At 61.8% G+C, this 27098-nt stretch overlaps 2 protein-coding genes across 2 annotated transcripts; both read right to left on the reverse strand.

Moving 5' to 3' along the window:
• Positions 1-406: 406 nt before the first annotated feature.
• CBLC (Cbl proto-oncogene C) lies at positions 407-12543 on the reverse strand. Its single transcript, XM_040976510.1, has 12 exons — positions 12206-12543; positions 8241-8387; positions 7958-8114; positions 7601-7722; positions 7089-7226; positions 4188-4275; positions 3486-3617; positions 2972-3172; positions 2487-2549; positions 770-823; positions 541-585; positions 407-415 (listed from the first exon to the last, which is right to left on the reverse strand). Exons 1-12 carry the CDS (start codon positions 12541-12543, stop codon positions 407-409), a joined length of 1494 nt encoding a protein of 497 aa, XP_040832444.1.
• Positions 12544-19690: 7147 nt separating this feature from the next.
• On the reverse strand, positions 19691-26922 carry BCL3 (BCL3 transcription coactivator). Its single transcript, XM_040976201.1, has 9 exons — positions 26581-26922; positions 25352-25505; positions 21853-21961; positions 21523-21727; positions 21331-21419; positions 21150-21227; positions 20778-20945; positions 20452-20569; positions 19691-20351 (listed from the first exon to the last, which is right to left on the reverse strand). The coding sequence occupies exons 1-9, from the start codon at positions 26846-26848 to the stop codon at positions 20164-20166; spliced, it is 1377 nt and encodes a 458-aa protein (XP_040832135.1). The 5' UTR covers positions 26849-26922; the 3' UTR covers positions 19691-20163.
• Positions 26923-27098: the final 176 nt, after the last annotated feature.

The raw sequence follows: 27098 nt of genomic DNA on the forward strand, positions 1-27098 counted from the left end.
GAGGGAGGAGGCTGGGGGGGCACCAGTCCCCAAGTGCAGGTCTGAGGGAGGAGGCTGGGGGGGCACCAGTCCCCATGTGCAGGTCTGAGGGAGGCAGCTGGGGGTGCACCAGTCCCCATGTGCAGGTCTGAGGGAGGAGGCTGGGGATACACCAGTCCCCATGTGCAGGTCTGAGGGAGGAGGCTGGGGGCGCACCAGTCCCCATGTGCAGGTCTGAGGGAGGAGCGACTCAGGGTCACTGATGTGGTCATCAGATAGAGTTTGGGCCCTCTCAGCCTGCCCTTTTCTAGCTTGCCCTCTGGTGGCCTCTGCCCTCTAGCTGCACCCAGGGAGGCCAGGCCAGGCTTGGCAGTTTATTTCCTCTTTGCAGAGCCCCTTCCAGGCCTTTGCCTGCCTGTTGAGTAGGTCAGGTGCCCTGTGAAGCGGAAAGAGAGTTGGGGTTAGGGGCTGCCATCTCGGGGCTGGGTCGAGCTAAGCAGGACAGCCAGGTCAGGCTGCCCTGGGAGGATGGGGAGTTGGGGTAAGAGCCAGGGGTCTCACCTGGCGGGGCAGCTGCTGGCTCAGCTCCGCTGAATTCAGCAGTTTCTGCAGTGGACACAGGGTGGCGTCAGGATTGATTTCCAAGGACCTAAGGTTTCCCCTGGCCCCATCTTCACCCCTCATTATCCACTTTTCCCCATGGGTATGGAGACCCCACTTACCCTCCAGCCCCTTCCCTGGCCTGGGGGCAGGCGGGGACTTGCCAGGGGGCTGAGGCCAAAGTCGTGACTCTGGGCAAGGGAAGTGGAAGCTGGGGCTGGAGTCTGGGCAGGGCCAGGGGTGCCTGAGGGAAGAGGGCATTGGAAGTGTCTCAGGGAGCTGGGCAACAGTGGCACTCAGCAGATGCAACCTGTCGCCCATATCCCCCAGTCACCCTGTATTTTCCTCCCCGGCCTCTCTGCTTTGAGGAGGAAAGTGTGTTATCTATCCATTCAGCTATCTGTCCATCCATCCATCTGTCCATCCTGACATTTTCTGAGCATCTGGGTGTCAGGCACTGTTCTGGGCTCCGAGAAGATGCCGTGCATAAGAGTCTGTGGAGCTGAGAGTCTACTGAGCGAGGAATATTCCAGAATGTTCCAGAGTGTTCTGCATCCTTCCCCACCCCCAGCCATGGAGACACGAGGGGTGGAGGGGGGGATCAGAGAAGGCCTCAGTGGGCAGGGTCCCACGATGGGACAGTGTCGCCCCGGAGGGACAGTGTCTCAGAGAAGGGACAGCAGCGGCCAGGGGGAGGAGCCCATGCTTGGATCACCACAGAGAGGTGGAGCCTTCGCCTCTCCCCCAGCATCCTGCCTAAGATCAACGCCCCCCTCCACCCTGGGCGTGGCAGGGGCAGGGCTTCCACCCCGACTCCCCCGCCCCCAGGACCCCGGAGAACTTGTACTCTTCCTCACGGATCCCCTCTGCATAATGGGATTCTAACAGGTGCACACAACAGAGACAGACCCCCCAAGCAAGAGGCATGCCCGCCGCGGCTGTTACGGCCCTAATGTGTTTTGAAGAATGCAAGAGCGCGGAGGGAGTTGAAGGGAATTGGAATGAGGCCAAGTTTCGAGGTGGGGGTGGGGTAGACAGCGAGCAGGCGTGGTCCGCAGAGTACAGCAGCCCAGGCCAGGTATGGGGCCGCCTGCCCGCCTGCTTGCCCGCCTGCCCGCCTGCCCTGCACTGTGGCCCTGGCCGTCCCCAGGGAGCCCTCTGAGTGCCTCTAATGTTTCCATTTGCTTTTGGCTCCCAGACCGGATCTGTTTTTAGCTTCCCTCGCTGGTCCCCCCCTTCCTGCTGGCCCCTCGCTAGCTGCGGTCGAATCATGTTCCGGGACTTCCTGAGCTGTTTGTTTGAAGAGGCCCCGGTATTGATTGAAGCCTCGTGCGCACTCAGCTGGAGAGGCATGCAGCCACCGGCCCCTCCCCGGAGGGCCTGCGGGGTGGGGAGCCCTGGGGTGTGGCCGTGTGGAGTGGAGGGTGAGGACAAAGCCAGGTCTGGGTGCCGATGGTTGGGGGACCTCCAAGACAAACTTCCCTCCGCGCTGGCTCCTCTCCCAGACCCCAGGGCTTCAGGCAGGTGTGGCCACCTCTCTGGGACAGGGTTGGGGCGGGGAGACGTGGTCTGCGCGTTCATGTGATACCTGGTTTCTGTTATGACTCTGCATGGAAGCCAGGGCCAGGGCTGGCACTTTGTGGACAGGAAAAAATGACTGCTGCGAAGAATGGATGCGGGCAGTGGGCAAGGCGAGAGACCGCCCAGTGTGCCCAGTCCAGGGAAAAGCCAGACAAAGGCCCTGGGGCCGGGGTGTGCCTGGAGGCGGGCAGGAAAGGGAAGCAGGTGGGGAGGGGGTGAGGGAAGAGGACAGGGGGCAGGTGTGTGGCCGCGTGCGTGCTGCCCTTGGCGTTCCCGCCACACCGGGAGCTCACTGCGCCCTTGAAGGACACGGATGTGTGACTCACCACGGTCAGCCCGCCTTCATTCATGGGCCTCCTGGGGGGCAGCGGGGGAGCAGAACGGACCACCTGGGGCAGACAGAGGATGAGACAAGCTGGGGTCACCAGGAAGATGTGGCTGTCCCCAGCCCTACAGGAGAAGAGAAGGAAGAGGGGAGGAAAGATCAAGGCTCCCAGGATTCTTGGATCCTGCTCAGCCCCTCCTCCTTACACCCAGGGGTCCAGCCCAGCCCCTCCTCCTTACACCCAGGGGTCCAGCCCCACCCAGCCCCTCCTCCCTCACACCCAGGGGTCCAACCCAGCCCCTCCTCCCTCACACCCAGGGGTCCAACCCAGCCCCTCCTCCTTACACCCAGGGGTCCAGCCCCAGTCCCTCCTCCCTCACACCCAGGGGTCCAGCACAGCCCCTCCTCCCTCACTTCCAGGGGTCCAGCCCCACCCAGCCCCTCCTCCTTACACCCAGGGGTCGAGCCCAGCCCCTCCTCCCTCACCCCAGGGGTCCAGCCCCAGTTCCGGCTGGCCCTGTTCACCTGCTCCGGCTCTGGCTCCCTCTCTGGCTCCCTCTCGTTTAGGTCGCTGTGACCCCCCAGCTCTCCCTCTGCAGCTGGCTTCCCCTGGTCTTGGTGGATACTGATGGGCTCCCGGCCCTTGATCTCGCAGCGGCAGAAGGGGCAGGTGTGACTGTCTGTGTGCTGGGGAAGAATAGGGGGTCCAGATTCCTTGCCTCCTTGGGGCCTGAAAGCGCCCCCCCGCCCCTGCCAGCCCCACAGTGACACGGGTGTGAAGGGATATGACTCAGGGAGGGGAAGAAGCAAGGGGGGATGGAAGTGGCAAGAAATCTTGCTGTCCCCCCAACCCGCTGCCGCCCCTGGGCGGTTACGGGCACCAGCCCCATTGCTGCTCCATCCCGAGCAGGTGCCTGTCTCCCAGTGAAATGCTGGATCTGACCAGCGGGAGACCCTTAAAGGGAGCTTGGTGGGAGGGCGGGGCGGGCGCCAGGCGCACCTGCCAGGCAGCTAGGCAGTGGCTGCAGAGCAGGTGGCCGCATGGCTCAATCCTCACATCCTTGTCTCTCTCGGTGCAGATCTTGCAGAGCTCAAAGGTGGAGTCCATGGCCCAGTACAGCTGCAGCTGCTCCTGAGGAGAAGTGGGTGGGGTACAGCCAGGAGGGTGGAGTGGGGAGCAGTGCTCAGCAGCACCCAGGAAGTGAGTCCGTTGCCAGCTCTGAGCCCTCACCCAGGTTCAAAGCCGGGGTGTCCGACCATCTCTGGCTGGGCTTGTCTGCGCTCAGGGTGGCCGGCTATCGGAGATAGGAATACCAGCTGTCCACTGAGGTCTGCATTAGCCATTAGAGTTTAGGTGTAGCCCCACCAGCACCTGGGACGGACTTCTGTTGTTTTTCTCTCCCCCTCCCCACCCCGTCCCTGGAGTGGCCATGGAGACTGAGAGCTGGCACGGGACAGAGCTGTCCTTGACCACGCCCAAGTGCATTAGCTGCTCCATGACCTCACTCAGCAGCATTTCCTGGTTTGATCCCCACGGTGGCCCCTGCGGGGGAGGCAGGAGTCCGAAGGTGATGTAGGCTCAGAGAGGCCAAGGAGTATACTCGGTGGCCCAGCTGCCCAGCCAGTGCTGTGAGCCAAGGCCAAGTTGGTGGGGCGGCCGGGTGTGTGTGGCAGGATGGGTGGGCAATGGGCAGGGCCTCACCTGGGACACGTGGATGCGCTGGTGGGGCTCTGTCTGGCAGAGCTCACTCAGGTCAGGGTTGTGGTTCCTCCCGTCAGGGTACAGGTACCTGGAGGTTTGAGGGGGCAGGGTGGAGAGTGATGGGGGGGTCATCCCTTCCTGTCCTAGGACCCCCTGGTGCCCATGGCTGGGCTGGGGGCAGATTTTTTCTTCCTTTCCTTCTCACATTGGGACTGTTCAGGGCAGGCTGTGTCCCCCACCTCCACCCCAGATGCCTCCCAAGCTGGTGACACTGAATCTATATGACTCAGGCACCGCACCGGGAGGGGGGTCAGCTGGAAGGAGAACTAGGGAACTCCAGTCTCCTGCTGTGCCCTTCTTTCTGGCCTTGCAAAATTAGTTATTTTATTTCTTTAAAGGAAAGAGCAAGAGCTTCCATCCACTAAGTCACTCCCCCCCACTGGTCTGCAACAGCCAGGACTGGGCCCAGGCCACAGCTGGGGCCCTGGAGCTCTGCCCAGATCTCTCACATGGGAGGCAGGGACCCAAATGCTCCAGTCAACAGCTGTTACATCCCCTCCTTCCCCCACAGGCACCTTAGGAGGAAGCAGGCTGGGAAGCAGGGACAGGATTTGATCCCGGGCTTTGCAGTGGGGGATGTGGGTGTGCAAGGCGTGGCTTAACCAGCTGTGCCACTGCACTGGCCTTAGAGTCTCACTTTTCAGTCAGACCTGAGCATAGCGGATTTAATTTTATTATATATAATTGTTGTTGTTACTGCTGTTGGAAAGGTATAGAGAAGTGGAGAGAGAGGACAGGTGAGGTAGCTGCACCTGCTGGTCCACTCTCCCAGTGCCTGCAGCAGCTGGGGCTGGACCGAGTACAGTGGGAAGCTCTGAGCTGCAGCCAGAAGCGGGGAGTCAAGTCCTGGAACCACCAGCTGCTCCTCCCAGTGTGTGCACTAGTAGGCAGTGGGACCGGAGGTGGAGGCCCCACTCCAACGCCAGCCCTCACAGACAGGATGCAGGTCTCTTGGATGGCCACTTAGCTATGGTTCCGAATGTCCAGCTCCGTTACAGTGACCCAAGGCTCAGGGAACAGGAGTCCAGTGTCCAAGGTCACAGTTACGGGGAAGGCGCAGGCTGGAGCAAGGTCTCTGCCTAGGACCCCAGGGCAGCCAGGGCAACAGCTTGGGGGTCGGGGGTGTCTTCCTTCCGCCCTTTACTACAGTCTCACAGGCCCCCTGGGGGTAGTGGCCCCGCCTGGCAAGCCACCCAGAGAAGCACAGTCCCTGACCTGCCCCGACCCTCCACCATACCACCTCTTTGGCATGCTTCCCTCCTGTAGGATAGATTTAATCATGCCCACAGAGGGAGTGGTGGTGAACACCACAAAGATGGGACCCAGGGAGGGCACCACTGGGCCAGTGTTGTGCTGTAAGCTACCACCTACAAACCCAGCATCCCAGGAGGGCACCAGTTCAAGCCTCAGCTGCTCCACTTCCAATGCAGCCCCCTGCTAATGTGCCTGGGAAAGCAGCAGAGGGATAGCCCGAGGGCTTGGGTCCCTGGCACCCCTGTGAGAGGCCCTGATGGAGGTGCTGCATCCTGGCTTTGGTCCTAGATCAACCCCAACAGTCACGGGCATTTTGGGAACAGATCAGTTGATGCTGGATCTTTCTTTGTATCTTTCTCTGCGTCTCAAAACAGTGCATGTGTGTGGGGGAGGTGGGTGGGTGGGAGATAAGCCCTGGAACATGGCACTGAAGGGCAGGCTCAGGGAAGACCGCGGTGTGATGGCTCAGGGTGGGACCAGCCGTGCCAGCTTCCTACGGGCCAGAGTGATAGCGCGCTGCTGGCCACGAGTCCCGTGGGAAAGAACCAACAGCACGTGTTCATGTGTTTTGAAATGAAAACAGGCACCAACAGTGACAGGCTGGCTAAAGTGTCGTGACTAAGAAATTAAAATAAGGAATACACAGGGCTGGCGTTGTGGCATTGGGAGTTAAGCTCTCTCCCTTGTGAGGCCGGCATCCCACATGGGCACAGGTTCAAGTCCTGGCTGTGCCACTTTCAATCCTGCTCCCTGCTAACGCGCCTGGGAAAGCAGCAGAGAGCGGCCCAGGTGCCCGAGTCCCCGCACGCACGTGGGAGACCCAGCAGAAGCTCCTGCCTTGTGGCTTTGCCAGTGCGGCAAATCGGGGAGTGAATCGGTGGATTTTCTCTGTCTTTATTTTAAAGATTTATTTATTTGAAAGTCAGAATTATACAGAGAGAAAAGAGAGAGAGAGATCTGTCCTCGGGTTCACTCCCCTGGCCCAGGCCACAGCCAGGATGCAGGAGCTTCATGCCGGTCTCCCATGTGGCTGCAGGAGCCCCAGCGCGTGGCCCATTTTCTGCTGTTGTCCCAGGGGCGTCAGCAGAGAGCTGGACTAGAAGTGGAACAACCGAGACTGGAACTTGCACCCGGTATGGAATGCGGGCACTGAAGCCAGTGGCTTTACCTGACATGCCACATCAGCCCCTGTAACTTTGATTTTCAAATAAATAGTTTTTTTTTTTTCCCTAAAAGGTGAGAACCTCAAACCTGACCTGCCGCTGCCCCCACCTTCCAAGGCAGCTTGTGGAAGAGTGCCCTGGGGTGGCCAGGATCCAGACCGAACACCACCTATCTGGCTGGTCCCCCTCTTCTCTTTTGGGCTCCCAGAATCTAGAATGGCAGGTGACATGTAGAAGGGGGTCGGAGGGGGCGGTGGAACCCCTAGACCCCTCTATTTGGGAGAATCGGCATGGGATCTGCAGGGACACACTCTCTCAGACCTTTGCCTGCCCCCTGCTGGAAGGCCGCAGCATGGCAGGTTCCCAAGGTCTTGCACACAGCAGCCGCCCCCGCGGACCCTCCCCCAGCCGCATGGGGACTCACATGCCGTCCTTCTGGCCTTTCAGGAGCACCTGGAATAGGGGCTTGTTGGAAGCGATGGTCTGCACGATGCTGCCGTCGGAGCTCACGTAGCCGACGGCCCATTGTCCCAAGCGCGTGCAGCTTGGCCGGAAGATGTAGCTGGAAGGGGCGGCAGGAGGGACGTGGTGAGGACATGGCCACCCACTGATGTCCACCCTGCCTGCCGCCACGGAGCTGGAAGTGAGGTGCAGGTGCTGGGTCCCTGCCTGCCATGTCCACCTATGCCGCTCATTGACACCAGCACCGCTTGCTCCCCACCGCCGGGGTTTGCACACACAGGACTGTTCTTAGTCCCAGGGCCAAGTAGCTTAGCTCCTCAATTATTAACCCTTGCGGACGGTCTGTGGTAGGAGGGGCGGCTCTGGTTCCAAGCCCCTGGTTTGGAGAACTCCAACTGGGGGTGGGGTCCTGGGGCCCGTGGGAGATGCCAGCTCCCCCTGGCCTGCCCCACGCCCCCTAGAGCTGGGGGTTACCTGCCCGGCTTGTCTCTGCAGGCCTGCAGGCGGGCTTGCACCTCGTCATACGTGAGGAAGGCCATGTAGCCCGGATGGTTGACTGCCAGCAGCTGCCAGTTTTTGAGCAAAGTCGGCCATGGCTGGGGAAGGGAGGAGTGGGGCAGGGCAGGGGTCAGGCAGGGTCCTGGGGGGGGGCAGCTGGCATCCCGAGAGCCTCTTCAGGCACAGCCGCACACATCTGACCAGGAAGAGTCCAGCCCTTCCTGCCCCAGGACTCAGTCCCCAGCCCCTCCTCCCTCACACCCAGGGGTCCAACCCCAGCCCCTCCTCCCTCACACTTGGAGATACTGTCTCCATCCTGGCATCCTTCCTGACCTGGAACAGCCTCGTAAAGATGTCAAACTCAAAGATGGACACGTGGCCGCTGCAAGTGAGGTCCACAGTGGAGCGCAGGGCCAGGGCCATGGGGCCGGCCTCCACCGGGTGGCATTTCCCCAGCATCATCTCGAACTCAGCCCAGGGCAGCACGCACCTGTTGGGGTCCAGGGTGGGAGTGGGGGGGCACAGCTGAGGCCTCTGTTGGCGCAGATGGTGGGGCGACCGGGGGGAGGTGGCTCGGCTGGGGGCTGCAGCCCGACCGGGGCAGGGGCTCACTCACCGGGCTCCACAGTGCTCCCGCCACAAGGCCTGGGCCGGGGCCTTGGCCAGCTGGTACTCGTGTCCACAGTACTTGCCCCTGGGGAAGAGTGCACCCAGCTCGGCGTGCATGTGACTGAAGATGAGGGCCAGTTTGGCCAGCTGTCGCCTGCGGGTGAGGAAGACCAGGGCTGGACGGCGTGGCTCCCATAGGTGCCCCTACCTCCCTCCCCCTGGAGGAGATTCCAGGGCCAATTTCTCGAACTCTCCTGAGTTAGTGATGGAGACAAAAGAGCAGTTTTCCCCAAGCGTTTTTAATTTTTAAAGATTTCTTTATTTGTATTAGAAAGGCAGATTTACAGAGAGAAAGAGAGACAGAAAGATCTTCCATCCGCTGGTTCATTCCTTATGTAGCCACAACAACCACAGCTGAGCTGATCCAAAGCCGGGAGCCAGGAGCTTTTTCTGGGTCTCCCATGTGGATGCAGGGTTTCAAGGCTTTGGGGTGTCCTCTACTGCTTTCCCAGACCATTAGCAGGGAGCTGCATGGGAAGGGGAGCAGCTGGGACTGGAACTGGCGCCCATATGCGATGCTGGCACCCCAAGGTGGAGGATTAGCTCACTCTGCCCCCACGCTGGCCCCTTGGCCAGGCGCCTTTTGCATCTCCCTGCACATGAGGCAGCTGAGGACGGAGACCCCGGGAGGGGGCGTGGCCGGGTGGTCGGGAGGGGCGTGGCCAGGTGGTGGGCAGCCCTTGCTCTGCTCCCAGGTCCCCGCCGTGGCTGACCCCACGAGGCGGTGTTGATGGCTCAGGTGCACGTTTGTGGGGGAGACCTGGGCGGCTCCCTCGCTTTTGTCTTTGGCTGTGACTCAGCTGCAGCCGCTGTGGGTGTTTTTAGGGGAGTGAATTCTGACTCAAATGCGTGAAAAAAAATTTTTTTTTTTTTTGGCAAAAAGGTAAGCTTGGGGTGGGTACTGTGGGGCAGGGGTTAGGCCGCTGTGTAGGATGACTGTGTCCCACGCTGGAGTGCCTGGTTCGGTCCTGGCTGCTCCCCTTCTGACGAAGCTTCTGCCTTACACACCTGGGAGGTGGTCGGTGAGGGCTCAGGTATGTGGGTCACCAGCAGCCACATGGGAGACCCAGATGGGGCTCCTGGCTCCTGGCTGTTGCATGTACTGGGAGAACGAACCAGTGGATGGGAGACCTCACGCTGCCTTTCAGATACATAAGCAAGCATTTTGTTTTTCAAAAAGTCATTTTATTTTGGTGACAAAAAAATTTTGAAATCTATGGATAAATATGATGGTTCTTCAAAAAGTTCCTGGAAAATGGGTTTTGCAAAATCACTACGGGGTTCAAGATTTGGGATTTTTTTTTTCTCTTTACAAAATGAACTAATGTCTTCATTCCATGTTTCCTGGGACTCATATTTATGTTGTATCTTTAAAATTTTTAAAAGATTTAGTTTTAATTTTGTATTGGAAAGTTAGAGTTACAGAGAGAAGGAGAGACAGAGAGAAAAGATTGTCTACCCACTAGTTCACTCCCCAAGTGGCCACAATGGCTGGAGCTGAGCCGATTTGAAGCCAGGAGCCAGGAGCTTTTTCTGGGTCTCCCACATGGGTGCAGGGTCCCAAGGCTTTGGGCCGTCCTCCATTGCTTTCCCAGACCACAAGCAGGGAGCTGGATGGGAAATGGAGCAGCTGGGATACGAATTGGCACCACTATGGGCTCCTGGTAGATGTAAGGCTAGGATTTAGCCACTAGGCTACTGCGGTGGGCTCTCTCCTGAGACTTTTAAAGGTACGTGTGCCTCACAGGCCAAGTGTGAGCCTCGGGCGTGGAGTTGGCACCTGGGGGAGCTAATCTCATGGCTGTGTTCTTATTTGCTATTAATAGCTCCTGGGGCCAGCGATGCAGGGTTCCTGGAAGTTGCTAAGCAGCCTCACGTCCCAGGAGCCCCAGCTGTGTGACAGAACTGTGCTTGCTCTCCCTAGCTGGCGGGGCCAAGGCAGAAACACTTTGAGAAGTATATAGATTTCCAAACTTGGTAGAAAGACTTTTTTATTTTTTTAAGTGAGCTATAATGGCTTTATACTGATCACAAAGCAAATCAGTGTGTTGGAGATGAGAATCTGAGGATGTCAGAGCTCGGCCTGGTGCAGTGGCTCGGCTGGCTTGGCTGGCTGATCTGCTGGGATCCCACATGGGCACCGGTTCTAATCCTGGAGGCCCCACTTCCCATCCAGCTCCCTGCTTGTGACCTGGGAAAGCAGTGTAGGACGGCCCAAAGCCTTGGGACCCTGCACCCACGTGGGAGACCCAGAGGAAGCTTCTGGCTCCTGGCTTCGAATAGGCTCAGCTCTGGCCATTGTGGCCACTTGGGGAGGGAATCAGCGGGTGGAAGATTTTGATCTCTATCTCTCCTTCTCTCTGTAAATAGAACTGTCCAACAAAAACAAATAAAAAGTTATTGAAATTCCATTGCTATTTGTTTTTATAGTTTAGCCAGAGAATTAAAAACTGACCAGTAGCCTGCATGAAACTTTTGGGGAGTTGGAATGTCTGGAACCTCCAAGTAGTTTCTAGAAGCCTCTGGGAGTGTGCGACAGTGGGAGGGGCTGGCACGGCAGGTGCAGCGCCAGGACTGGCAGGACACACAGAAGCCCCGTGCTCGTGAAGCGGGCACAGCGTATCTATGCAGTGATGTCTCTGGAAACGTGCTTGGCCCCTACCACTGGTGCAGTGGCGTGGGTCTGTCACGGGAAGACAGTCAGCTCACTGCACAATATTCAGCCATCGGGCGTTTGTGTGGGCAGAGTCTGTCTAGAGTCATTTGGTACTGAGCCCAGTTGTACCCTCTGGCTTTCAGTTATTATTATTATTGACACTAAAATAAGCTTCCCCTTCAGTTCCCGGTTGGCCTAGCCTCATTGCAATGTGAGCCTCATGATGACACAGTCCCGGTGGGCAGGCTGTGAAGCCTACACGCTTCATGTCTGGGGGACCTGGGGGACCCCACAGCACACTCGCTAAAGAGCCAGGGCCGGATCAGCCCTGGAGCTCACCACCCCTTCAGGTTGGAAGCTCAGGGTGCCCGAGAGACTGTGGTGTGGGGAGCTGGCTGCTGGGGGAACCAGCAGAGGGGCAAAGTGGGTGGAGAGCAGGGGTGGTCCAAGGCAGCAAAACACTGCGGTCCAGTCCTCAGGGAACAGAGGCTGGGGCTGGAGCCCTGGGTGTGAGGGAGGAGAGCCTGGGCTGGAGCCCTGGATGTGAGGGAGGAGGGGCTGGACCCCTGGTGTGAGGGAGGAGGGTCTGGACCCCTGGTGTGAGGGAGGAGGGTCTGGACCCCTGGTGTGAGGGAGGAGGGGCTGGACCCCTGGGTGTGCGGGAGGAGGGTCTGGACCCCTGGTGTGAGGGAGGAGGGGCTGGACCCCTGGGTGTGAGGGAGGAGGGTCTGGACCCCTGGTGTGAGGGAGGAGGGTCTGGAACCCTGGTGTGAGGGAGGAGGGGCTGGAGCCCTGGGTGTGAGGGAGGAGAGCCTGGGCTGGACCCCTGGTGTGAGGGAGGAGGGGCTGGCCCCCTGGGTGTGCGGGAGGAGGGTCTGGACCCCTGGGTGTGCGGGAGGAGGGTCTGGACCCCTGGGTGTGAGGGAGGAGGGGCTGGACCCCTGGGTGTGCGGGAGGAGGGTCTGGACCCCTGGTGTGAGGGAGGAGGGTCTGGACCCCTGGGTGTGAGGGAACGGTGCTGGGGACTTGGATCTCTGTGTCCAAGGGAGGCGGTGCTGGGGACTTGGATCCCTGGGTCCGAGGGAGGAGGGGCTGGGGACTTGGACCTGTGGTCAGAGGGCTGTGGGAGGACTCCCGGTGGGAGGGAGGAGGGCTGCGGGGGGACCTCGGTTGGAGAGCCAGAAATCGGGGTCCCTGGTCGGAGGTAGGACTTCTGGTGGGGGGGACCCCGCCCCGTCGGCAGTGCAGCTGCTCACCTGAGTCTAGAACCCTCCCGGAAGAGCTCGTCGTTGGCATCCCTCCGTCCTGGGGGCGGCAGCAGCGCCGCCACCTGCTTGACCTTGGCCTCCAGGTTGTCCAGGTAGACGACGAGGAAGTCTCCCGCGGGGCCGTCCCCGCCGGCCGCCCGTCGGGCTTTGGCCACTTCTCCGAGTAACTGCGCCGTGCGGGGCAGCAGGTCCCGCAGCGAGGGGGGACTGAGGGACAGCCGGGGGTCTTCGCACTGCTCTTGCAGGCGCTGCAGCAGCCTGACGGCGCGGCCGAGCGCGCGGGGCTCTGCCCACTGCCACCGGCGCGGGGCCGCCGCCGCAGCCATGGGTCCCCCGGGAGCGCAGGGACGGCTGGGTGCGGCCGGGCGCAGGCGGGAGGCGGGCCGGGGCGGGCACCTGAGTCCCGGCAGGGGCGGGGCCGGGGCACCTGCGGCCCGGGGCTCCTACCCGGACAGGTACGGAAGTCTGGTGCCCAGCGGCTCGTGTGTGTGCGGCTGTGGGCTCGAGATGGGGTGGGACGGGCAGGTGCAACACTGGGACTGCGGCCCGCGCTGCTTGCATGGGGTCCGGCCCGCGCTGCTTGCATGCGGTCGCGGCCTGGCATGAAGGGTCTCTAGAGGCTGGCGAGGCCGGGCACGGCCGCTCAGCGCACCGCGGGCAGCCCTGCTGGATCCCTGGCACCTGCAGGACCTGCGGCTCCGGCGCCGTCGGGGCTGTGCGCGGGGCGGCCACGCGGGGGCGCTGTGGGAATGCACTTCCAGGGCCGCTAGACACCCAGGCCCCCCAGGCCCCGCCTCTGGCCCTCAGGCTCCGCCCCAGGCTGCTGGCCCCGCCTCCAGTGGTCAGGCACCACCCCCTCCAGCCCAGGCCCCGCCCCTGGCTTCCAGGCTCCGCCCCAGGCTGCTGGCCCCGCCTCCAGTGATCAGGCACCACCTCCTCCAGCTCAGGCCCCGCCTCCGGCCCTCAGGCCCCGCCCCAGGCTGCTGGCCCCGCCCCCGGGAGGCCCGTCAGGCGCTTGTGCGCAGGCGCCGGCGAATTCGCAGGAACAGGTAGCCGTCCTTAGGGAACCTTGGTTCCGTGCCAGTCCCCGTGGGTCCGACATGACGCACATTTGCTCCGCCCCTCTAACTCCCCGCTCCTGGGCCCGTGGCAGCTTCGCGCGTGGGGACCGTACTGGGAGCCTGCTGGGGTCTGCGGGGTCTGCGCCTCGCTGGGAAGCAGGGAGCCAACCCGCCCAGCAGGGCTTCCTCTGCAGCCTCCGGGTGTGGGGTGGGCAGGTGCACAGGGGTACAGGGGTGCGGAGGAAGGGGTGGCCTCCTCCGGGTGTGGGTGGGCAGGTGCACAGGGGTACAGGGGTGCGGAGGAAGGGGTGGCCTCCTCCGGGTGTGGGTGGGCAGGTGCACAGGGGTACAGGGGTGCGGAGGAGCAGCACACTCGGTGCCTGCGGCGGCCCGGCCTGGGAAGCACCTGAGCTGTGTGGCCCCGCGTGCACCCATGGATGGCACCTAGCTCATCCGATTTCGCTACAGGGAAGGTTAGTGTGTGCAGGATGCTGAGGGGTTCCGGGGTCGGGGGCGCTGGGGGTAGTGAGTGCTGTGGGAGATGGGTGAAGTGGGGTGCTACCTGGGCCACTGCACCTGCCCCCCGTGGGGCCAGGCAAGCAAGCTGTGGGACGGGAGGAGGGGCAGGGAGCCCGGGGAGCAAATAAGTAAGTAGATAAATCCAAAAAGAATGATCTAGGGGCTGGCACTGTAGCTCAACAGGTTATACTCCGCTTCAAGCGCCAGGATTGCATGTGGGCACCTGTTCATGTGCTGGCTGCTCCTCTTCCCATCCAGCTCCCTGCCTCTGGCCTGGGAAAGCAGTGCCCTCAACAGCCACATTGTGGGCTGGGCCAAAGCCAGGAAGCAGGAACGGGATGCGGTGCACTCAAGCAGGTGGCAGGGACCCACGTGCTCGAGCGAGCACCTGCTGCCTCCCGGGTGCCCGTTAGCCAGGAGGCGGAAAGCAGAGCACTCCGAGGAGCTGCCGAATGGTTCTGCAGACCAGCTGTGCCAGCGTATGTCGTGCCAGCCGGGCACCGGGGTTCTGAGTGCTCTGGGCCTGCCAACACCTGTCGCCGTCTGTCTTCCCAGCAGCCCTCCTCCACAGCGTTTCTGAGCTGCCAGTTCTCGCTGCCCTAACGCACTGCAATGCTCACTGACTTTCTGCGGCATCCACCTGTGTGTTTTTTTAAGATTTATTTATTTTTATTGGAAAGTCAGATAGACAGAAAGAAGGAAAGATAGGAAGATCTTCCATCTGATGGTTCACTCTCCAAGCGGCCGCAACGGCTGCAGCTGAGCCAATCTGATCCAGGAGCCAGGAGCTCTTCTGGGTCTCCCACGCGGATGCAGGGTCCCAAGGCTTTGGGCTGTCCTCCACTGCTTTCCCAGGCCACAAGCAGGGAGCTGGATGGGAAGCGGGGCTGCCAGGATTGGAACCGGCGACCACATGGGATCCGAGCGCGTGCAAGGCGAGGACTTTAAGCACCACGGTATCGCGCCAGGCCCATCTCTTTTTGCCTTTCAATATTAATAGCAAACTTTTGTGAAAAGGTACACTTGAGAGCATGTATCTTCCAGAAAATTGAAAACTTAGCCGCCCAAAGGCTCCTGGAAATAGCCTCCATGTCTCACACTTGGGGCCAGGATAAAGAAGTGTGGACTGACACAGGGCATCCTACACACTGGCTGTCCCTGCCAAACGCTGTGCTGGATGCAGGAAACCAGTCACGTGCTAAGGTGGAGTCTTGCGCTGACGTCATAATTCTGTTTCTGCTCTTGTTTACTGGAAAGGTTTAAAAGTTGTCAAAAGGGCTGTACGCCTCCCTTCAAGTCGTCCAAGAAAAAGTGGTGGCGAGACCTGATGCGGCCACAAGAGGGCGCGCTGAACACAGGCTTGTCCCTTGGCTGTTTTCTCTGACCACACCCCCAGCACATGGCCACGCCTCCGGGGCGCTGGCCCCGCCCCTTAGACGTTGGCCACACCCCCAGCCCTGGCCACACCCCCGAGGCTGTGAGTCCAGCTCCCAAAATTGCAAACTCCCAGATGCGGATGGAGACCCTTTAGGATTGTGCACGTCTAATTTGAATTTTTTTTTTTGGGGGGGGGGGATCACTTTTTGAATGCTTTTCGATTTGTGAGAAGTGTTACATGTGTTGTGGACCCATCCGTCCCCCAGGGTCAGGCTTCGTGGGCAGCATGCCAAATCGCACCCTTGGAACCATTGCCGAGTGACGTGCAGACATTCTGCCACTGGGCCTGGAAGTCCTCCGGCTGGGCCTCCCTCCCTGCTCTCGGCCACTGTGCCCTGTGACTGGGGGACGCTTAGCGGCCAGGCAAGGCCGGGGTCTGCAGGGGCAGCCCGCGTGCACCGGCTGGGAGGCCCAGGCTGTGCAGTCCAGAGCTGAACCGACATTGCAGATGGCGCTGGATGCTCACTGCTCTTCGTTTCCTCCAGCCAGGCCCACTCTCTCCATCTGGTCTTTGCTTTTCATGATATTAACCTTTTTCCCCCTGAAATTTGAGAGACAGAGGGCGTGCATGCCAGAGAGAGTTCCTGTGTGGAGACGTACAGCACAGATGCCCACGAGGCAGGGAGGGGAGCAGAACAGCCTGTCGCCGGGAGGCAGGGATGGCTGTACCTGCATTTGCGGTCTGCAGGGGCAGGACACTGGCTCCAGGAAGCCAGAGCTGGGCATCCGGTCCAGAGCCGTGGCATCTCAGCTGGTCCCTGTGGGCCACCGCCTGGCCTGGCCTGGGGATGGAGCCCGCAGGCCGGCTCTGTGACAGGCCATGCCCACGCTGGGAGCCTCTCAGTCCTGTGCAGCAGGAGGCACGCCCTGGGGGTCTTCTCCTCCTCCTCCCGTGGGTTTATGGTACTTCACGAAATCCCAGGGTGAGGCCTGCTGCCTGTCTGGGCCTCAGGCCCCCTCTGTGTCCGTGCAGGTGGAGGGCTGTGGGCAGCGGCTCCTGTCCCCTCACTGGCATCCACCTCTGTGCAGGGGTGGGGCAGGGGGCCACACGTTGGGTCCCGAGGCCTGGGAGGCCGAGAGGGGATTTCCGTGTGTGGAGAAGCCGGGTCGTGGGGTTTTAGAGAAGTAGCTCACCACGGCTGGTGCCGCACTCACTTGGCTCCCAGACCCAGGCCCGGTCTCTCACACGTGTGGGAACTCGGCCCCTGCAGGCACGGGGCATCAGGGTGCGCTGTGGGCCAGGCCCCCGGGTGGGTGTCCTTCCCAGTATGCAGAGGACGAAGTGGAGGGTCGGGGTCGTTTAATGGCACAGTATGGTGACCCGCAATAGTCATTCTCTCGGGGTTGGCATGGTGGCTGAGCAGGTCACACTGGCATCCCATTGGCATGGGTTTGAGTCCCTGCTGCCCCACTTCTCACCTGGCTCCCTGCTGATGGTCTGGGAAGTGCAGCTGAAGGTGGCCTGAAGGTGTGGGCCCCTGTGTCCACGTGGGACTGGAACTGATGCTCCAACGGTGGCTGTCAGTCTTGCAAGCAGCAGCTGAACCCCAGCTTCCCAGGCACACACTTCTGCTTGTACTCTTAGAATTCTGGGCCTGGTGTGGTGGCTCAATTGGCTAATCCTTCTTTTTCAAGCTTCGGGAGCCTGTATGGGTGCCGGTTCATGTCCCAGCTGCTCCATTTCCCATCTAGCTCCCTGCCTGTGGCCTGGAAAAGCAGTCAAGGACGGCCCAAAGCCTTGGGACCCTGCATCCGTGTGGGAGACCCAGAGGGAGCTCCTGGCTCCTGGCTTTGGATCAGCTCAGCTCCAGCTGTTATGTCTACTTGGTGAGTGAACCAGCGGATAGAAGATCTTTCTGTTTCTCCTCTCTGTACTCTGCATTCCCAATAAAAATAAATCTTTAAAAGAAAAAAAAAAAGAATGGTAGATATTTGTGAGTGTCTGGAGGTCACTGCCCTGGGTTTGGACAGGCCCTCTGCTCTGTCTGAACCCCAACTTCCTTGTCTGCAGCGAACAGTTCTCGTGCCCAGTGTTGCCTAAGACATGTACGTGTTTCTTGTTCATGTCCCCAGATTGGTCACACGGGGACACGAGCCTAGACTCGGCCACAAAGAATGAGCTGCAGCTACCATAGTGCAAGGGGCTGGGCTGGGGCCTGGGCTGTGGGCTCTGCCCTGCGGCCAGGGTGCGGTCGAGGCTGGCATGTCTGCCGCACACATGTGCGTGCTAGGATGATCACGTGAGGGTCACACATACCCAGTGTCACCCTTAGGAGTGGGCTTAGTGGTGGCTCCCTTGGTGGGGGGTGGGCGCTGAGCCTAGCTATACAGCCCTCCGCCCCCCCCACCGTCCCTTATCAGAGCATTTGGTTCAAGTCCCAGCTCTGGCTCCTGCCTCCGGCTGCCTGCTGGTGGTGCACCCCGGTGGGCTGCAGCAGTGGCGTGAGGACTGGGGTCCCTGCCAGTCAAGTGGGAGAACTGGATGGCAAATATGTAAGGAGTGTACCCACTCACATACACAGAAAAAAAAGAAAAAAAATATATATATAAGGATTTGCTTATTTTATTGGAAAGGCACATCAGATTTATGGAGAGAAGGAGAGAAAGATCTTATATCCACTGGTTCATTCTCCAAGTGGCCACAACGGCTAGAGCAGAGCCAATCTGAAGCCAGGAGTTTCTTCCAGGTCTCCCACACAGGTGCAGGGTCCCAAGGCTTTGGGCCGTCCTTCACTGCTTTCTTAGGCCACAAGCAGGGAGCTGGATGGGAAGTGGAACAGTTGGGACATGAACCAGTGCCCACATGAGGTCCTGGCATTTGCAAGAGGATTTAGCTGTTGAGTTGTTATGCTGGGCCTGGCAATGAAAATTCTAACCCCTGGGACCTAAGTGTGTGGCTGCACTTGGAGGTAAATTCCCAGGTATCAGAAAGTTCAGGAGGTTGTCCTGGAGAAGGAGGCCAATGAAGCTGCGGGTGGAGGCCGGAGGGGAAGGCCAGCAGCTGGCAGGGATGACCTGCAGCCAATGGAAACTTCTAGAAGCCTTGGAAGATGGCCGTCTGCAGAAACATGGGCCTGGGGACATCTGTATCTCCGCCGTCAACCCCCAGCGCTGTGAGGTGATGGACGCCTCTGGTCTGAAGCCACCCTGGTGTGTGGCGAGTTTTCTAAACTGTCACAGGAAGTAGGCACCTCTGAGTTAGGGTGCTCTCAGAAACCCCAATCCCCAGAGGCAGGTCAGGGACGTTGACACTTGGTGGCATACACATACAGGGCCCTGCGGCCACCCTGGTCAGGAGGCAGGCCCATCACCTGGCCAGGGCTTCCCTGGAACTACACACATACACAGTCCATCCCTGGTCCCCTTAGGGTCACCCAGCAGGTTAGGAAGGCAGCTGAGCCCACAGCCACACCACACACACACTGTGGTATCTTGGTGTGAAAATGGTCACCCCACTGTCCCTGAGGCCTGCAGAACCATGCACATGGCCACTCAGCCAGACCAGTGGAGTGGGACCCGGGTCCCCTGTGTCCCCCACACGCCCCTTTGCCTTGGGTCGCACTAGGTCAGCCCAGATCTGGGGACCTCCCTGTCCCATTGTTTCTTGGACTGTTGAGGACCCTGCACCCCAGATCTGCATCTGGTTCCCCCCCCCCTCCCTGCAGGAGTCTGAGAGGCAGTGGCACCGGTGCACGGAGGGACTGGGCAGGTGCAATGGAGGCCTTGGGAGGGAGGAGCCAGTTGGGGGTCCCCTGGGTGGACCCTAACCCGCCAGAAGCTGAGAAGCGGAAGGAGGGACTCTGGGAAGGAATGGCTGTCCTGTCACCTCCCGGGGAGCCTGCATCCCCCCAACACCTTGAACCCGGGTTGAAACACTGGGTTTGCCATGGTTTGCTGCAGGCCGGCAGGAGGCACAATCCCTGAAGGCAGGCTACCCAGACCCCCAGACCCGGGGTGTGGCTCGGTACCCCCGCTTCCTGCTGACCGGGGCCGAGGAGGCAGGGTGCTGGCAGCTGAAGTTGTTTCCTGCCGTCCATGAGAAACACCTGGCTTTGCTGCCCCTCACGGCCCCTCCGGAGCCGTGAGGGACATCTGGGGTGCATTGCAGCACATGATGCAGTGGCAGAGGAATTGCCCTCCCACAACGCTGGGTGTCACGTCAGAGCTGGTCACAGGCACTGCCACCACAGCTGCCCACGCTGAGGGTTACCCCAGGATGTGTGCCCCCAGGGGCACGGGAAAGATGTTACACGCACACACCCCGAATCATACCCAGGCCAACTGGCACAGTGATGTCACAAACCTCCCCGAATCAGCCACCACCCCCGTGGTCGGTCAACAGGTGCACGCACGCGCGCGCGCACACACACACACACACACACACACGCGCGCGCGCGCCCGTGCGCGCGCGCCTCGCGCAGGCCCTCTTGTCTTAAAGGCCCAGTCAAGCACAGGGTATGGTACAAAAATAGTTTATTACAAAAGAAATCCAACCCAAATGCCTAATAATTTACATAGTCATCAGTGCCTGCCTCCTCTCTCTGCTCCCCTCCGCTCGCCCTCCACCTCAGCTGAGGGTGGCAGGGAGCTCCTGTCCCCCCGCCCTCCCTGGGGGGACTCTCCTACCTCTGCAGGAGTCCAAGGAGACCCGAATCCGGGTGGAGGTCTTCCAGGGTGTGGCCTGAGGGCAGCCAGGCAGAGCCCTGGACTGGCCGACAGAGGTGAGCCAGAGACCCAGTGCCTACAAGGGGCCCTTGCATTGTGGCCTGTGCCTGGGTGCCAGTTCTGGTCCAGGAGACCTCCCTGGTGGGAGCTGGGCTCCAAGATCTTCACAGTTTCCAGAAGGGTCACCCCACCGACCGAGCCACACACGGGGTGGGGTGTGGGGTCCCGAGTCCTCATGAGTCAGAGATCAGCCCCCCTCCCCTTTCAGCTGCCTCCTGGAGCTGGGGCGGGGGGCACTGGCAGGACAGGGCCTCGGAGAACCCCTGGGAAGGGTAGGAAGGCATTGGGGGACGGTGAGGGCAGGAAGAAGTTCTGGGGAGCCATGGGAAATCCAGGGAGGTCCTTGGAGGGAGACTGGGAGGGCGAGGAGGACGGGGAGGTGGAGAGGAGACCTGCGGGGGTGATGGAAAAAGCCAGAGTCAGCCGGATCCGGAGGAAAGAGGGGGCGGGGTTGTGGGCCCAGGCCGGCAGGAGACCCCCGGAGCTCCTCACCATTGGAGCTGAGACGGCTGCTGCCCTCAGGGGAGGTGGTGGCACTGCGGTCCGGGGAGGGGTCGCGCTGGGACGAGGACGCAGCCCGGGTGGCCTTCCCCCTCAGGATGTCGATGACCTGGGGACCCATGGGGAAGGGAGGTCACCGGGGACAGCCGTGGTTTCAGAGCCCCTCCTGGCTCAGGGGTCCTGTCCGCAGTGACCCTAACAAGCCTTCAGGTGAGGTCACCCACCCGGAGATGGATGGGCCGGTACACACTCGCGGCGGCCCGCACGTGCACCTGCCCAGCGCTTCCCTGGGACGCACGCCCGGCGCGCGCACTCACCCGGCGGCTGCGAGCCACCATGAGCGGCGTGTCGTTGTGGCAGTTCTTGAGGCCGCTGTCAGCGCCGCTGCGGACCAGCGTGCGCACGAGTGGGAGCAGCCCGCGGCCCGACGCCGAGTGCAGGGCCGAGCTGCCCGAGTACATCTGGGCGTTCACGTTGGCGCCGTGCTGCAGGGCGAGGAGAACGTGCGGTCAGGAGCGGCGCCCATGGGCCGCACCTGTGCAGGGTCGGGGAGGCTGGGGGCCGGTGCAAACACAGCAAGCAACGCTGGACTGACCCGAGGTGGGGTCGGAGAGGCCAGGACGTGGGGCACGAGGGAGCAGGGGCGATGGCCTGGCGGGGAGATGCAAAGGGCAAGTGGTCGTACGCACCTGCAGCAGCAGCTGCACCATGTTTAGGCTGTTGTTTTCCACGGCGTGGATGAGCGGGGAGCGGCCACTCTTAATGTCCTGCGGCGAGGAGGGGGGTGGACGTTGAGGGTCTCCACGCGCCAGCCCCGCCCCGCCCGGGCACGCGCACCGCTGGCCCTGCCCCACAACCGCGCAGGCTCACCACCGCGTCGACGTCCGCGCCTCGCTCCAGCAGGAACAGCACGGCTTCGTGGCACTCGGCGTTGACGGCCACGTGCAGGGCAGTGAGCCCTGGGGAAGGCGAGGAGGCGCACTCAGACCCCTGGCCGCCGGGGGAGTGACTCGGGTAGGCCACCCGCCGGACAGCGCACTAGGTAGGTAGGCAGGTACTCACCGTCGTAATTGCGGGCCTCCAGGTCCACCGTGCCGGGCGCCGCGTTGTCCATGAGGGCCCGCAGGCAGGCCGGGCTCTGGTGCTCGCACGCCAGGTGAGCCGCCGTCTGGCCGTTGCGGTCCAGCGCCATGGGACTGGCACCGGCCAGTACCAGGAGCTGAACCACAGCGGGCAGCGTCGTGATCACTGCTAGGTGGAGCGGGGTCTGGTGGTGGACACAGGCTGTGAGTGACCCCTGTGCTGCCCTGTGGCCCCATGCTCTCTCTCGTTCCTCTCTCCTTCCAGCCGCCCCCCTCCCCCCCGCAGTGGCCCCCAGGGCTGCTGCCTCACCTGGCGCATGTTGTTGTAAATATCCAACTCCCGGCCCCCGTGCAGGAAGAGTTTGATGAGCCGTTGCACTGCGGGCAGGTTGCCCTGCACCACAGCGATGTGGAGAGGCCTGCGGTCGGAGCAGGAGGGGGTTGTCAGACACCAGGGCTGGCCACCTGTCACCCCTGTGCAGCTCTGCCCGCTGGACTCTCAGCCTACCCCCTTCAGCCCCCTTTGGTCTCACTCTGCCCCATATCTCATCCGGCTCCCCGGGGTGGTTGTCAGCTTTCACAGTCTGGAGTTAACTTCAGCTGGCCAAGGTCATGTCCCTGGGTGTGTGTGTGTGTGGGGTGGGCACAGCCTTCTGATGATACCTGGTAACTGCTCAGTACTGATACAGAAGACCTGGCGTCCTGGCCCCACTCTGAACCCCCGTCAAGACTCTTTCGGGGTGGAGGCATCCCGTATTGCAGGGTCTGGCTTCAAGTCCCAGTTCTAGCTTCCTGCCCGTGTGCATGGCACAATAGGCACGTGAGGACTCAGGTACTGAGGTCCCTGCCACCCACGTGGGAGACTCGGGTGGAATCCTGGGCCCATGGCTTTGGCCAGTGAACCAGGGAGCGAGGATGAAGATGATGAAGATGCTTCGCGGAGTGCATGGGGGTGGGCCTTGCTGGCTGCGGGGACACCGGTGGGAGCTTGACCTGTATTTCAACTCCGTTAGGACAGTCACTTTCTCAGCCTGGTATCACCTTAGATGCCAGGGTCTCTCCCAAACTATGGAATGTGCACCCAGACTCCAGCAAGATTTCCTTCCTTTAGGGGTGCTGGATTCTGAGCGAAGCACGGGCTAAAGGGGGCCAGGGGCGCAGCAGGGCCCTGGGCTGCAGCCCCTCCTAGCAGCCGCTGGGGCAAGGTCACATGGCCTTTTTTGGGGGCACCCTCCCGTCCGCGCGCGCGCGCGCGCGCGCGCTTGGCAGCTGACACCTGCCAGGGCGAGATTATCCTGCCGAGCTGTGCGGGGGCGGTGTGTAGGGGGAGGAGGTCTGGAACAAATCCGGGCAAAGTCAAATAAAATTAAAAATAAAACCAAGGCTAGGGGGGCGCCCCTGGGCCGGGGTCTCCGGGAGGGGCCGCCCTGCTTGGGGTGGGGGGGCGGGGACGCGGCGGGGTTAAGCGAGGGCAGCTGGAGCGAACGCGATTTCAGAGAAACCGTCCAGGCCCGAGTTCCCATAAAGGCGCGGGCCGCAGGGGGTGGGGCGGGGCCGGAGGAAGTGGGGACGGGAGGGGCGGCCCAGCCCTCGGACTTCCAGTAACAGGTCTGTGGGGCGGAGCTCGGCTTCCTGCTCCCGGGGGAGGGAAGCCGGTCCCGCCGGGGATCTACCCCGGCCGTCCCCGCGCGCCGCCTCCACTTCCAGCCCTGCACGGGGCGGGGGATGGGGCCACACAGAGGTTCCCCCTCCTCCGGGGAGGCTGCAGCCTGAGGGGGTCCCCCTCTGGAACTCCGACCCCACACACACAGGGCTCACACTGTGCAGCGGGCCCCTTCCCATACCCGGGCATCCCCCTAACTCTTACTGAGATACAAGGACGTTCCTTAGCTCTCCAACTGTCCCCCCCCCTTTCTTCACCGGCTTGGGGACGCCAGGAATACGTCTTATCATTTTGCTGATTTGCAGGTTGCGAGGGGGCGGGGACATCAGCATCACCCCTCACACCCCGGGCGTCTCTAGAGGTTGGTTGTTCGGGACCTGGCGCTTACAGGGGCTGGGGGCTCGGTTCAGCGTTGCAATGCGGGCGTCTGGGAATTTGGGGCTTTGGAGAGAGGCCCTGCCTCCAGTGCTGTCCTCATCCCCCAGCGGGGGTGTGGGAGACGGAAGGGGTGTCAAGGCGCACGCACCATAAGCCGTGGGAGCCTCACTTGCAAAGCTCCGAGTTGCAGCTCCTCCTGCAGGTCATCCTCCCTCACGCCGCCCCATTAGCCGGTCCACCTGGCTTCTCTGGGGTGCGTCCCCGCCACCCCCTTCCCCGCGGTGTGAAGTGGGGGGCCGTTCCGGTAAAGCGCGGCTCCAGCGGAAGGGGTTAAGGCCGGAGGGAGTGCCGGCGGTGGAGAAGGGGTGGCTGGCTGCGAGTGACTGACAGCGCGCTGACGTGGGAGGCCGGAGCAGCTGGGCTGCGGTCGCGCGCTGCGGGAAGGGATTTCCCCGAGCAGGCAGCTGAGGCAGAAGTGTTTGCGTTTGGGGAGGAGAGAGGGGGGCGGATGACGAGGGTTGGGGGGGAAGGGCAGGAGCTGGGAGCCCGCTGAGCCCCCGGGGGCCTCAAGCCTGTACCCTGCTTTCCCAGAGCACCGACAGCTGGTTGTAGGGGTGTGTGTGTGTTGGTGGGGGGCAGGTTGGTGCACAGCAATGCAACCTGCTTCCTTCGTGACGCAGGGTACCCCGTCCCCTGCGGTGGCTGGGAGCTGGTTTTTTACACAGGCAGTTCTCAGTCTCAGGGCACTTTCTCCTGCCTGGGTTCACCCAGGTGGCCCACAGCCCCTGGGGGGGCGGGGAGCCGCCTTCCCACGCTGCAGGCCGCCGCAGCCGGCCTCCACCCACTCCGCTGTATGGAGCGCCCCTATGCTTTGCATTATACGCATGCGCATCCTTGCACCTAAGCAGGATAGGGGTCCGCCCAGCCCAGCCCAGCCGGGGGTGTGGGGCTGGAGGGGGGCCCTCCCCCGCGCTGAGGCCTCGGTCTGTGCAGCTACAGGTCCCCACCTGTGGTTTGCAGTCCCCAAACCAGTGTCTACATAGGCGACGTGTACAAAACCAGCTCTTCCTCACGCAAGGTTCCTGTTTTGTATTTTTTTAAAAAATAGGTGGGAAACTGAGGCACGGAAGAGGGCGCTAGAATCAGCTCGGTCCTGGAGTGTCTGAGCTGAATCCTCTGCGCCAGGCACAGGGCTGAGTCCCCCCCCATCCACCTGCCCCGGGGGATGCAGGGTCCTCACACCTTGGGGGCTTCATCCCCCATGAGGGATTCTCTATTTAGTGGCTCTGAAACAATGAACTAGACTGAAAGACAAAACACCCTCCCCCACGCCCCAGCTCCTGGGGGCTGAAAGTGTTGCAAATTATGCAGTCTGTATTGCAACTTTGTGTCTAGGTTGTACAGTGTGCAACATTGGGACAAAGCAACTACAGTGCAATGGACACCGGCCCCATCTCTAAGACACCAGGGCCCCGGGCCAGGCGCTCCACGCCTGTGTCTAATGTACACAGGAAAACCAATCAGAGAAAAGACATTCCCACTTTTGCAGGTGAGTTTTTAAAAGAAAGCAAAACTGGAAGAGCCACTGTCCTAAAAACAGTCCCAGGAGGCTGTCTGGGTGCCCATTTTTCAGAGAGGAAAACTGAGGCCCCGAGTTGGAAGGGCCTCAGAGGTCCCACAGCTCCTGGGGAGAGCTCACCTCCCCTGTGTCCTGCACAGCCGGTCCTTCTGACACCCCACCCTAGGTTCACAAGGCAATGTCACTTACGTGTCTCCATCCTCATCCGCACGGGTGGCCACAGCGATGTCGGCTGACAGGGGGTGTTCCATGGAGCACATCACGGGGTACAGGTGCGTCTGCAGGTTCAGCAGCGGGAACGGGGGGCCCATGGACGCCGTGGAGTATAAGGGCAATAGAGGTGCTGCACCGAGGGGTGCAGAGAAGGGCTGGGTGAGGCCGAGCCCACTTGCCCTCCACTGCCGATTCCATTTGTCCGTCATCCTGCGTCCTCCAGCCTGGGATGACCCCCCTCGCTCACATCCCGCTTTGTTCTCTCCCTCAGCCAGTACACCTTCACTGCCACCTGTCTCTTTCGTCTGACTCCCAGCTCCTAACCGGACCCTGTAAGGGCAGGGGGAGCCCAGCTCACTAGCAGGGGTGAGGGAGGAATGCCTGCTGTGGGGCATAGTGGGGGGGGGGGAGATGAGTGAGGGGGGATGCTGGAGGAGGCCTGCTGGGACCAGACTGCTGGAAGAGATCCTTGCAACAATGCCTCTGCATCTGCCCAGCACACAGATGGGGAAGACTGAGGCCAGGGGTCCCTCCCAGGATATTGGAGGAGCTGAGAAGCAGAGAAGACCCTGGTGCACAGCTTGAGGCACTCTGGCTGCTCAGATGGGGTGGAAAGCATACATTTGGCATCTTTGCACTGAGGAGGTGGGGGGTCTGGGCATGCCTATTCCTTGGGGTCAGGCCTTCCATCTGGAGACCCCTGAATGCAGCACTTCAGCCCTGAATCCTGGGGTCCCCCCTGTCCGGACCTCTGCAATCCTAGATCCTGGGGTGCTGGGAACCTCGACTCTGTTCTCCTGCGGCCTGTACTTCCCCACAGCCTGGCCTCCCCAGATTTCTGGCATCCGGGAACTGCTGAGGTCCATCACCTGGGGACCCAGGCCCTACTGGCTTGACTGCCTTTGACCCCCCAAGTCAAGCCGCCAGGACCCGATGTTTCGTCCCAGCAGCCAGCTTGCCCTTAGCCTCCTACCTCTGCCTTCTGCACTGCAGAAGCTGCATCCCCTGACGGACACCCCCAGATCTGTGCCAGGGGCTCTGCACCTCCCAACCCCCTGCGAGGCAGCCTTGACCCTCCGCCCCTACGGACGCCCCTTGGTGATCTGTCCACACCCCTGGACTGCATATCCCATCCTGCTGTGCCCCGGCCTGCGGGCACCCCTGTCATCTACTTGGTCCGGCCCTGACCCCGCGGGGACACTCACCGGGGTAGTACAGCGCCTCCGGCCGCGCCAGGCCGTGAGAGGGACCCGGAGCGATGGCCGCGTCGCAGCAGACACCGCCGCTGCCGCGCAGGGGGTCCGAGGGCACTGCGGGGCCGGTGGTGCCGCGGGGCGCGGCGGGCTCCGGGGAGGGCGCGCGCAGCGGGCGCTTACGCAGAGGCAGCACGGCGCCGGGGTGCGCGGTGGCCTTGGGCCGAGTGCGCAGGTCCACCGGCCCCTCGTCCATGGCCCCCGCGGGGCATCGGGGCATGGGGCCGCCGGGGACGGCGGCCGAGCGGGCGGCCGGAGCGCGGCTGGGCTCGGCGGCACGGGAGGGTGGTTTCGCCGAGCGCCGGGACTTCCCCTGCCGCCGGCTGAACTGAAGGGACTTTTGTCGGCCGGGGCGGTGCCGGCCACCTCCCCGCCCCCGGCCCCCCCCTCCGGGGCCACCCGACCGCCCCAGGGGTTTCCTGGAGCCGCCGCCCCGCCCGCCCCGTTCCTCGGCCCGCCCCGCGGTGCCC

Source organism: Ochotona curzoniae, unplaced genomic scaffold (genome assembly GCF_017591425.1).
Source record: "Ochotona curzoniae isolate NIBS_2020 unplaced genomic scaffold, NIBS_Ocur_1.0 contig_2699, whole genome shotgun sequence".
NCBI lineage: Eukaryota > Metazoa > Chordata > Mammalia > Lagomorpha > Ochotonidae > Ochotona > Ochotona curzoniae.